This window comes from Oncorhynchus gorbuscha, linkage group LG25 (assembly GCF_021184085.1).
Source record: "Oncorhynchus gorbuscha isolate QuinsamMale2020 ecotype Even-year linkage group LG25, OgorEven_v1.0, whole genome shotgun sequence".
NCBI classification, from domain to species: domain Eukaryota; kingdom Metazoa; phylum Chordata; class Actinopteri; order Salmoniformes; family Salmonidae; genus Oncorhynchus; species Oncorhynchus gorbuscha.
The window spans coordinates 37,096,563-37,109,498 of record NC_060197.1 but is presented as its reverse complement, the minus strand read 5'-3'; the positions used below and the strand labels follow the sequence as shown (position 1 = coordinate 37,109,498).

General features: G+C 41.4%; 1 protein-coding gene across 5 annotated transcripts; it reads right to left on the bottom strand.

Annotated features, from left to right (window-relative positions):
- Positions 1-1,231: 1,231 nt before the first annotated feature.
- Positions 1,232-11,935, bottom strand: LOC124013946 (protein ALP1-like). 5 transcript variants are annotated; one of them, XM_046328526.1, is made up of 5 exons: positions 10,320-10,914; positions 10,130-10,215; positions 3,931-4,039; positions 3,660-3,793; positions 1,232-3,205 (listed from the first exon to the last, which is right to left on the bottom strand). In XM_046328526.1, exons 1-5 carry the CDS (start codon positions 10,354-10,356, stop codon positions 2,054-2,056), a joined length of 1,518 nt encoding a protein of 505 aa, XP_046184482.1. In that variant the 5' UTR covers positions 10,357-10,914; the 3' UTR covers positions 1,232-2,053. The 5 variants fall into 5 exon arrangements, with proteins under 5 accessions (XP_046184482.1, XP_046184483.1, XP_046184479.1 ...); XM_046328527.1 differs by lacking the exon at positions 10,320-10,914 and adding an exon at positions 11,263-11,935 and having other exon boundaries at positions 1,233-3,205; XM_046328523.1 differs by having other exon boundaries at positions 1,235-3,205; positions 10,336-10,912.
- Positions 11,936-12,936: the final 1,001 nt, after the last annotated feature.

The following is a 12,936-nucleotide window of genomic DNA, read 5'->3' as shown; positions in this document are numbered from 1 at the left end:
AAAAATTTTGAAATATATTTATACTTTACTTTTGATACTTAAGTATATTTTTGCCTTTACAAATATATTTAAAACCTAATACTTTTAGACTTTTCCTCAAGTTGTAGTTTATTGGGTGACTTAACTTAATAGAAAATTACTTAAGTAAAAGTGTATCTTTACTTTTACTCAAGTATGACAATTGGGTACTTTTTCCACCATTGTTGGCATTGGTATCCCCCAACAATCCTGTTGTTTGTCCTTAACAGACCATAATCTGCCTCTCAAACTCTGGTTATCCTAGCCATGTAATTCTCTTGGCTGCAAAATGAGGAAAGCGTCTCTGTTCAAATCTGACAAATATAAGTATCAATCTGCAAAAAACATAGAGAAGAATGATTTGTTGATTTTAAAACACAATGTTTCAATTGTAAAATAACTGAATAATTTGGTTTAGACTATTCATTGAGTGCTATTAAGTGAGCACTGAACATATCCACATCACAAAACTAAATATGGTTACTCGCCAAACACTTGCACTCCCATGGGTTTGCTCTAGGATGTCCTCATCCTCTTTAATCCAATCATCATCCTCTTTAATCCAATCATCTGCATAATTTACAACTCTCCTTTTCCTTCTCTGTGAAAAGACCAAATAATAAATGAAAATCAATGAAACATTGAAATCTGTTGCCAAAATAATATATCCCTTGAGGATGGAAGAGTGCTTTTGTCTGTCTTATCACAGAGTGCATTGGTGATTGAAATTAGCCTGGCACCATGAACCTACCATGTCGTATTTTCCTCTAAGGTAAAAATGTCCCTTTAGGTGGCACAATGAAGAATGCTTTTATCAGACTTGATTGCATACCACAGCCTGTAGACTATAGGGTAGTGGTTTTCAAACCTCTCCTTGGGGACCCCACCCAGATGCTTCACAATTTTGTTGTAGCCTTGACCCAACTCACCTATTCAAGGGCTTGATGCTTAGGTGACTAGATGAATCAGGTGAGCTAGCTATGGAATAGTTCAAATACATGAAACGGCTGCGGGTCCCAGAAGACAGATTAAAACCTGCCTGCTTATAGGGGATGCTTTGAGTATCCATACAGTAATAACACAAATTCATTCAATGGCTCCTGGTGGTACCTTTGGGAAATAACATAACCTTTCAGTTTTTCTAAGCCGAAACTACTGCATTGAAAATTCAGGAAAAACTTCTCACACACACACACACACACACATTTGAATAAACCATAGTATTATAGGGCAGAAAGGCTAAGGTACAAGAAAAAAAAATAATCCATTCGCATTACAAAGGATTTGGAGGTAGATATATTGCTTTATTTTCAACTCAACCGAAAAAGAAAAGGTAACAAGTAGAAACGATGTATATAAACCCTAGACTACTGATGCCATGTATTGGCCATTGAGAGGCTTTGAAGCCACCAGTCAGCCATATGACACTCCCTAGTAGGAGCAGTTCTCCATAGGAAAGAAAGGGATTCTACAGTAGTTTAATTAAATGGATTCAAGGACAAAATTACATGTATTTTTGTTGTTGTTGTGGGGACGGTAACATTAGTCATCTAAAAATAAATGTACTCTAAGGAGAATATATTTTTTCACTTAATTTTTATGCTAAATAAGAGAGTGCCAAGATGGGGGCAAGGTGGTAGCGCCCCCTATCAGTCATCTAGAGTATACAGTATAACTCATTGAGTAGAACACACTTGTAATAATCACTGAATTGATCAAAAAGACAGCAACAAGTTCAAATACCTGCCCCACTCATTTACACCACTCACAAAAACATAATCCAAATCGTGTTTCACTATACTGTGTACAGTATAAAGGAAATCATATTTGAAATAAAGTGGATGATTTTTGACATGGTAAAGAAACAACACTGGCATATGAGGCGACTATGCTTAATTGTTTTAGTGAAAAAGTCAAAAATGTCAGTAGTAACAGTTCCACCACCACTTAAGGGCTGATGAAGTATCACAGCTAGCCAGTGGTGTAATCGGTGACTGATGGTGACTTATTCGACCCATCAATTGTGATCACCAAATCAATGTTCCATCACTACTATGTTGTAAGCGTGTTCTTTTTGCACTGCCGTCATGTTTGCTGGTGCAGATGTACCTCGCTCATCTTTCACAGTGGCCATGCATTTCATTGTAGAGCTCCGTTGAGCCAAACTGTCCCTCAACGCCTCTCCGCTGGTCTCATTGGACGCTAGCCACTCCTTCAGAGCCTCTGTCACCTTGCTTCCATCCTCAATCTTCACTGGCTCCAGCAAGTCTCCCGACCTGAGGCAGATGTTATGCAGCACGGTGCACACCGCTAGCACTTTGGGGATGAAGCTTGGGTGGAGCTCAAGAGGCTGCAGGAAGATCATGTGCCAGCGCTTCTTCATGATGCCGAAGGTCCTCTCGATGGAGGAGAGAGCCATGGCGTGGTGCTGGTTGAACTGGACGTGCACCGGGTTCTGGTCAGACTTTGAATAGGGTGTGATGATGCACACAGGCGTCTGTAGGCAAGGGTACCCGCCGTCGCCTAGGAGGAAGCATCCGGGTGGAGGGTAGAGGGCACATTTGTAAAGGGGACTGTGCCTCAGGATCCTCACGTCGGTCATAGACCCAGGCAGCCCTGCAAAGACGTCGATGAAGCTGCCCGTGTGGTCGCAGACCCCTTGGAAGTTGATGGTGGGGAGGGCCTTCTCAGGGAGGGGCTGGTCACCTGGACGCTGTTGGGGTTGCGGTACACCGGGGATCTTGACCCTGACGTGGCACCCACCTATGGCCCCCACAGCCTTCTCAAACACCGGGTGACGGGCCAGTCTGCCGAACCCTTGCATCGTGAGAGCCAGCTCGCCTGAAGAGGGCTTGTTCACAATCTTCAGAGAGAGCTTGACCAGTTTGTCCGCAACGTCGCGGACGATGCTGGTAGCATTGGACAGAGGGATTCCGAAAGTCTCAGAGACAGTTTTATAGGAGGTCCCGTGGGCCAACCAGTAAATAAAGACGAGGATCTTGAATGTTGCCATCTGTCTGTCTTGACCAGTCAGTGCCAAGGAGAACAGATAATTCAGAGATTCCCTCTTCAGTCGGTAGTCGGGATACGTGTCTAGTTCAGGATCACAGAAGACTTTGAGGATGGGAGTGGAGGGATTCAGCTTACTGCACTGAAGTAGCCCTCCGTTCTGTAAGAAGACGACCAACTGTATGTAAGTAAACACGTAGAGGGACTTGGTAGCCTGCCTGGTAGTCAGAGGCCTATGTCGATACAACACGCCACTTCTGTACATTCAAAAAGCTTCATTATTTTTTGTAAAAAATGTTGTGTGTCGGTCTTTGTTGTCTTTTTAGGGGATTAAGTTTGTTGTTCATTTCCAGATGCTGCTGGACCTTTGGAGACACTTAGATGACTGGGACAGGTTCACTTCTTGAAGAACTTTTCCATTGTTTGGGTTTGATTATTTGACGGTTGTATTTTACTTCCCTTTCCCATCTTTTGTCATGTCTCTGATTAGTTTTTAGTTTTTTTATGACCAAAACATGGCTCAATAGATCTGTATATCTCACAACCAACCATCTCAACAGCATGTGTGTTTGTATCACATAGGCCTTAACTAAGATTTAAACATTTAAAAAACTGATGGAAAGTGGACTGACCTGATGCTGGGTCATTGATGATCCTGGAGTTTCTTCCTCTGTTCTGTCTTTACTGTCTATTCTGTCGTCTCGCCACAGGCTTTGGCTCCACTCGTTAACAAACACCATGTCCACTTTGGGACACAGCTGCTCATCTGAAACAGACACAGGTGCCATTACAGTAAATACAACGTATGAAATTCACTTCAAAAAGCTTAATATGTAGTCTGGGCAAAAGGTTATGCACTATTCTCAAACATAGAACTGTGATACATCAAACTGTCACACTCACCTGTCACTGGAGATGGTGTGTCATGTTCTGTGTCATCATTTATTTCCTTCTTGATGCGAAGTACTTTAATTCCATCCTTCTCCATGGTAACAACTTTTAACAATTTCCACTGAAAATGTTACAAAAACTAATTTACAGGAAGTGCAGATGTAAAGTTTGGTAACAGAATGCAGGTCAAATCTGTTTTTTTTAAATGTAACTACATTTTCCAAAAACTCTTAAATATCTACTTTGAATTAAGACAGAATGATGTCTGCAGAAAGAATGACATGACACCTTCAAATTGAAAAAAAAAACTATTTTAGTTAGAAGAACTACAGTAAATTAAGTGGATTAACACCCTATAACACAATTATAGTGACAGAATGACATCATGGGTCTCTGATTTGTGCTGTACAGAAATGCATCATTAAGAATGGCATTCTCTTCATGGTACAAAAATATAATATCATTTTGAGTATTATTCTACATACTGGCTACCACATTTGGTTGGTCCGGGCTTGACCAAATCTGTACCAATCATGGATGTCTATGTTTCACAAGTTTGGACATCACAGTACAAATCGGTAAAAGAACACCAAACTGCAGTAAAAAAAAATAAGAAAAAATATGAGAGTGAATTCTTGACAGCTTCAGATGGTGCCTGCTCTTGGTGAAGGCCTTTATTCGTCTGGCAGCCGAGTTAGATGGCACTAGGGAGGGACAGGTTAGATGATGGCAGAGTTAGCTAGCCGGTCCTGACGTTGTTCTCAGTCCCCAGCCCTCGGTAGCCACGTCCTAGTGGAGGACGACTCCTCCACTGGTGATGTGTAACATCCACTTGGGTGACGCTTCTTCTGCTGCCGATACGGCGCTAAAAGCTCACCACACGTCAGTCCAGTGTATAAAGCCACCCTCACTACAAGGGAGCCCTCTGCCATCTCCACACTGTAGTCCTCTCACTTTGGCTGGGTTAAACTAGAAGCGGTGCTGAATGCATCTCTGTAATGCAAACAGAAGTCAGGTAGCTAAGCAAAGCAAAGAAATCAATCTGCCATTCCATTGGTCAAGGAAACTAGACATATTCGCTAGAAATTCAATGAGTTATCAAACACACAAAAAGTTTTAAAAAACAACTAAATATGTACAATATTTTACAGGAGTTCTCCGACTGTACTGAGCTATACTCTACTTTTCCCTACTGTTGTCCAAACTTGTGAAACAGATCTCTATGATTGGTTCAGATGTGGATTGACCAAATTTCAACTACTTTTCAACGTCCATGGAAACCTGGTGCTCAGTGGGTGAGGTGGCTGATTACAGTAAATAGAAAGAGGGGGGACTCATGGGTAGGCCTCAGTAAGAGCCAAGAGAAGTGACATTAATTGGAGAGAGACAGAAGAGAGACAGGGAGAGTGAGGGGGTTGTCCAGACTGTTTTCACACTCTTGCTGTGAACCCCACTGGACAGAAAAATACATCAATATTATGAGCTGAACATAACAGTTATACCAGTGGAAGGGAGGACAGTAACAGGAGACACTATGAGCTGAACATAACAGTAGGCTGGTGGAAGGCAGGACAGTAGCAGGAGACACTATGAGCTGAACATAACAGTAGGCTGGTGGAAGGCAGGACAGTAGCAGGAGACACTATGAGCTGAACATAACAGTTATACCAGTGGAAGGGAGGACAGTAACAGGAGACACTATGAGCTGAACATAACAGTAGGCTGGTGGAAGGCAGGACAGTAGCAGGAGACACTATGAGCTGAACATAACAGTAGGCTGGTGGAAGGCAGGACAGTAGCAGGAGACACTATGAGCTGAACATAACAGTAGGCTGGTGGAAGGCAGGACAGTAGCAGGAGACACTATGAGCTGAACATAACAGTAGGCTGGTGGAAGGCAGGACAGTAGCAGGAGACACTATGAGCTGAACATAACAGTAGGCTGGTGGAAGGGAGGACAGTAGCAGGAGACACTATGAGCTGAACATAACAGTAGGCTGGTGGAAGGCAGGACAGTAGCAGGAGACACTATGAGCTGAACATAACAGTAGGCTGGTGGAAGGGAGGACAGTAGCAGGAGACACTATGAGCTGAACATAACAGTTATACCAGTGGAAGGGAGGACAGTAGCAGGAGACACTATGAGCTGAACATAACAGTAGGCTGGTGGAAGGCAGGACAGTAGCAGGAGACACTATGAGCTGAACATAACAGTAGGCTGGTGGAAGGGAGGACAGTAGCAGGAGACACTATGAGCTGAACATAACAGTAGGCTGGTGGAAGGCAGGACAGTAGCAGGAGACACTATGAGCTGAACATAACAGTAGGCTGGTGGAAGGCAGGACAGTAGCAGGAGACACTATGAGCTGAACATAACAGTAGGCTGGTGGAAGGGAGGACAGTAGGGAGACACTATGAGTGGTTAAGTGGAAGGAGGACAGTAGCAGGAGACACTATGAGCTGAACATAACAGTAGGCTGGTGGAAGGGAGGACAGTAGCAGGAGACACTATGAGCTGAACATAACAGTAGGCTGGTGGAAGGGAGGACAGCAGGAGACACTATGAGCTGAACATAACAGTAGGCTGGTGGAAGGCAGGACAGTAGCAGGAGACACTATGAGCTGAACATAACAGTAGGCTGGTGGAAGGGAGGACAGTAGAGGAGACACTATGAGCTGAACATAACAGTTATACCAGTGGAAGGGACAGTAGCTATGAGCTGAACAGTAGCAGGAGACACTATGAGCTGAACATAACAGTAGGTTGGTGGAAGGGAGGACAGTAGCAGGAGACACTATGAGCTGAACATAACAGTAGGCTGGTGGAAGGGAGGACAGTAGCAGGAGACACTATGAGCTGAACATAACAGTAGGCTGGTGGAAGGGAGGACAGTAGCAGGAGACACTATGAGCTGAACATAACAGTTATACCAGTGGAAGGCAGGACAGTAGCAGGAGACACTATGAGCTGAACATAACAGTAGGCTGGTGGAAGGCAGGACAGTAGCAGGAGACACTATGAGCTGAACATAACAGTAGGCTGGTGGAAGGGAGGACAGTAACAGGAGACACTATGAGCTGAACATAACAGTAGGCTGGTGGAAGGCAGGACAGTAGCAGGAGACACTATGAGCTGAACATAACAGTAGGCTGGTGGAAGGGAGGACAGTAGCAGGAGACACTATGAGCTGAACATAACAGTAGGCTGGTGGAAGGGAGGACAGTAGCAGGAGACACTATGAGCTGAACATAACAGTAGGCTGGTGGAAGGGAGGACAGTAGCAGGAGACACTATGAGCTGAACATAACAGTAGGCTGGTGGAAGGCAGGACAGTAGCAGGAGACACTATGAGCTGAACATAACAGAACCAGTGGAAGGGAGGACAGTAGGGAGACACTGGCTGGTAGGCTGGTGGAAGGGAGGACAGTAGCAGGAGACACTATGAGCTGAACATAACAGTAGGCTGGTGGAAGGGAGGACAGTAGCAGGAGACACTATGAGCTGAACATAACAGTAGGCTGGTGGAAGGCAGGACAGTAGCAGGAGACACTCTGAGCTGAACATAACAGTAGGCTGGTGGAAGGTAGGACAGTAGCAGGAGACACTATGAGCTGAACATAACAGTTATACCAGTGGAAGGCAGGACAGTAGCAGGAGACACTATGAGCTGAACATAACAGTACGCTGGTGGAAGGGAGGACAGTAGCAGGAGAAACTATGAGCTGAACATAACAGTAGGCTGGTGGAAGGGAGGACAGTAGCAGGAGACACTATGAGTTGAACATAACAGTTATACCAGTGGAAGGCAGGACAGTAGCAGGAGACACTATGAGCTGAACATAACAGTAGGCTGGTGGAAGGGAGGACAGTAACAGGAGACACTATGAGCTGAACATAACAGTAGGCTGGTGGAAGGGAGGACAGTAGCAGGAGACACTATGAGCTGAACATAACAGTAGGCTGGTGGAAGGGAGGACAGTAGCAGAAGACAACTGTGGTTTGTGTCTACTATGATTTCCTATTGTAGCCAATTCAGTTGCAGTCATTTTGCAAATCATTTTTTGAGTCATTCTGTTACCGATTTGGAAACAGAATGACACGTTTTAATCACTAAATAAATCATAAACCAAATGATCAGTAAACTACAACTAATTGGTAGCTCTACCTTTAATTGTTACTTCTGTAAACTTTCATAATCTTCCCACTTAAAGATGTGGTGTTTTGGTAAAAGTATAACAATATATTTCTTAAACTTACAGGCTAATGATTTCTGCAAAACTACATTTAAATGTTGATATTAGTTGGTAGTGGTAACATTGAGCTTTGATGCATTTCAAATACCTTGTAAGACTTTTTCTGCTAGATGTCGTTTAAGAAAACATCCACTCCACTTGTTCCACTTAAATTACTGCCCAGCTGAACAGCACCTTATCATCTGAAGCTGTGGGAGACGATTGCCCAAGACCTGCCAGATCTCTACATTGGTTTTGTTTGTTTTCACAGCATCTTTGTGATTCTCTTTGTATTATTATTATTATTATAATAATTAGTAGTAGTAGTAGTAGTAGTAGTAGAGGTTGACCGATAAATCGGAATTGCCGATTAATTAGGGCCGATTTCAAGTTTACATAATCTGTATTTTTGGACACTGATTATGGCCGATTACACTGCACTCCACGAGGAGACTGCGTGGCAGGCTGACTACCTGTTATGCGAGTGCAGCAAGGAACCAAGGTAAGGTGCTAGCTAACATTAAACTTATCTTATAAAAAACAATCAATCTTAACTACACATGGTTGATGATATCTAGCTTGTCCTGCGTTGCATATAATCGATGCGGTGCCTGTTAATTTATCATTGAATCACAGCCTACTTGGCCAAACAGGTGATTTAACAAGCGCATTCGCGAAAAAGCACTGTCGTTACTGCCGTTTCTCTCCCAATGTGTACCTAACCATAAACATCAATGCCTTTCTTAAAATCAATACACAAGTCTATATTTTTAAACCTGCATATTTAGGTAATATTGCCTCTTAACTAGGGAAATTGTGTCAATTCTCTTGCATTCTGTGCAAGCAGAGTCAGGGTATATGCAGCAGTTTGGGCCGCCTTGCTCGTTGCGAACTGTCTGAAGACCATTTCTTCCAAACAAAGACCGTAATTAATTTGCCAGAATTGTACATAATTATGACATGACATTGAAGGTTGTGAAATGTAACAGCAATATTTAGACGTATGGATGCCACCCGTTAGATAAAATACAAAACGGTTCCGTATTTCACTGAAAGAATAAACATCTTGTTTTGGAAATGATAGTTTCCGGATTTGACCATCTAATGACCTAAGGCTTGTATTTCTGTGTGTTATTATATTATAATTAAGTCTATTATTTGATAGAGCAGTCTGACTGAGCGGTGGTAGGCAGCAACAGGCTCGTAAGCATTCATTCAAACAGCACTTTCCTGCATTTGCCAGCAGCTCTTCGCTGTGCTTCAAGCATTGCACTGTTAATGACTTCAAGACTATCAACTCCCGAGATTAGGCTGGCAATACTAAAGTACCTATTAGAACATCCAATAGTCAAAGGTATATGAAATACAAATGGTATAGAGACAAATAGTCCTATAATAACTACAACCTAAAACTTATTACCTGGGAATATTGAAGACTCATGTTAAAAGGAACCACCAGCTTTCACATGTTTTGAGCAAGGAACTGAAACGTTAGCTTTCTTACATGGCACATATTGCACTTTTACTTTCTTCTCCAACACTTTGTTTTTGCATTATTTAAACCAAATTGAACATGTTTCTTTATTTATTTGAGACTAAATAGATTTTATTGATGTATTATATTAAGTTAAAATAAGTGTTCTTTCAGTATTGTTGTAATTGTCATTTTTTACAAATATAGATATAAAAATCGACCGATTAATCGTCTTTTTGGGGTCTTCCAATAGTCAGTTTCGGCGTTGAAAAATCATAATCGGTCGACCTCTAGTAGTAGTAGTAGTAGTAAGATCCATTTTCCATGTTTGACCAGAAATCAGTCTTTGCTTATTGCTAATTTTTAGGATGCAAAATGGTTGAAACATTTATATATGCCTTCATTTAACCTCTTAGCTTTCATTTGACACCAAATGTAATGTACTCCCATGAACTAATAATTAGTATTCATGGGCCTTTTACATGGAAATGCCCGTATACAAACCTGGGATTGGCCAGCCGGATCCTGAGATTGCAGCCCTGCACCTGTCTTCTCTCCCTTTCCATCGTCTTTTGTGTGGACAGGTTCATCTATACAATTATCATAAACAAAAGAAACCATAAAATACATGTTTGATTATTTGCCAAAAAATAAATCGTATAACAAAGCAAATGCAATCAACTTAGTTTCCAACCATCCACACGAGTTACATTTCCTGCCATCAGCTTCATGACGAGCGACAGAACGCTGCTTTGCCGCCATCGACTTGCCTTCCAAAATTTGCAGCTTCTTTTTATTGGACTCGTTTTCGACTTTTAATGCTTCGTTCTCCAGTTTACTCTTGGACAACTGTTGGCGAAGGACCACGGCGCTGTCCTCTACAAGTCGGACTATTTCCACGACCGCTGCCGTCACTACCGCGTTCATGAGAGAGGTTAGCTGACTTTGAAAGTGGCCAGCATTCTCCATTGTCATTTGCTAATAAATCTTAAACTTTTTTTTTTAGAAAACAACAATAATGTGATGAACTGTCATCAAAACCTACACGTACGTATTCACGTTGTCTTCTACCTTTGCCTGGCAAATTGTAAACAATGCTTGTGCACGACTTCCTATTTGGGGAGGAGCTATTGACGAGTTGGTCATGCAGTAAGTATGGTGTGGTGCAAGTACCAAAAGGAATATAGAATTTAATGATTTCAATTTGAGATTAAGATATTAAAATGCATTTAAAATGTACTTGCACAACTATAAAGCAAGCAACAATGAGGTCACTGGTCAAACAATATTATATTAACTTCATAGGCTACAAATTGTCTTTCTATCTTAAAATGTGCCTTCCCACTGTAATCTCAATATTAATCAATTCCAGTATATTTAGAATACCAGTATATATTTTTTTTAAACACACATTTAAAACATGTCAATAAGCTTATTTTATCTGTTAAGATGTATTTAATTAATGAGTCAAATAACATTATTCAATAGAAAATTAACAGAAAGAAAATAACATTTTAATAAATCTGACAGTCCTCTACGAACAGTACGTTGGTATCACAGTACCACACATCTATGGTTGCGACATGAATCATCACTGAGGTAGCATGTCAAATAAAAAACAATTACTCTACACCCACATTGCATTGCCATTTTGACTCATCTTCCAGATTCCAGGATTTGAATGCTGGCCAACCCCAGCTCTGTCCGAACCACTTCTCGCCATAATAATGCTCTTGATTTTGATCTCTGGCCTCAGGTATACAAAAAGCATCTTCCCAAGCGCCTCTGCAAATCCTGCCAAATGAAAATTCATTTCTATTGGAAACTATTCGCACCACCCCGGTTTGGGTTTCCTTTTCACTTTGAGTCACCCGGATCCCTTATTTGTGATGTTGGTGTTGGAAATTCCCCTTGTTCCTCAGTTTCTCCAGCAAAACTTTCCACTGTCTCGAGGCTACGTCGAGACTTAAAGAAATAAGCCATTTCAGTGTTATTTTCCCCATGCTGTTTCAATTTTCGATTGGCACTCTCTACATACAAATATACATACTGGTCTTGACGGAAGGAAAAAAAAACATTTTGGAGTGAGGTTCTCCTCTGCACTGATCAAATGATTATCCGTCTTAGTTGTTTAAATTCAGATAGTGATTGAACGAACCGTACACAAATCCATAACAGCATAAGTTTCGAAAACCGTTTCGCAAGGGATGATTTATGTTTCTAAACGTTGAAACACCGCATCATAATTGTAGTTCACGCGCAGCCAACCATGGGCGGAGCTAACCGCTGTAAACCCTATCGATAAGGAGAAAGGTTTTCAAGAGCAAGCAGGCTACCTTTACCAGGAGCTGGAAAGCCAACATGACGACGACAAAATGGAACATTGTCTATCCCCCGCTGTCGACAGTTCTGCTTCCAAACTTTGTCATTTATTTTTGTTAGATTAATTCAACAGTTCCAGTGCTTTGTTGTCAGTGGTGGAAAAAGTACCCAATTATCATACTTGAGTAAAAGTAAAGATGCCTTAATAGAAAATAACTCAAGTGAAAGTCACCCAGTAAAATAGTTCTTGAGTAAAAGTAGTATATATGTAAGTATATATGTAAGTATCAAAAATACATGTAAGTATCAAAAGTGAATGTAATTGCAAAAATATACTTTAGTATCAAAAGTAAAAGTATAAATAATTTCAAATTACTTATATTAAGCAAACAAGATGACACATTTTTTGTTTTTTATTTATTTATCGATAGCCAGGGGGACACTCCAACCTGACGTCATTTACAAACCAAGCATTTATGTTTTGGGAGTCTGCCAGGTCAGAGGCAGTAGGGATGACCAGGAATGTTCTCTTGATGAGTGTGTGAATTGGACCATTTTTCCTGTCCTGCTAAGCATTCGAAATGTAATGAGTACTTTTAGGTGTCAGGGAAAATGTATGGAGTAAAAAGTACACTATTTTCTTTAGGGGTGGAGTGAAGAAAATTTGTAAAAAATAGTAAAGTACAGATACCACAAAAAACGACTTAAGTAGTTATTTAAAGTATTTTTACTTAAGTACTTTACACCACTGTAGGTTCTCAAGTTTAATCTTGGACACCTCCAGCCGAAGTTGAAAATGCGCCATCCTCTACAATTCCCAGTCGTTCCAGGACCACAATTTTCAAAAGCAGGTTCAAGACAGATGTTAGCTGAGTTGTTAAATAGTCACAATTCGCCATAATTGTCTTTTTATACAATGACACGTATGTGAATGTATGAACATACTCAGTCCTTTGAACGTTCTGCTGCTAGCTTCCTTTCCTTAGCAT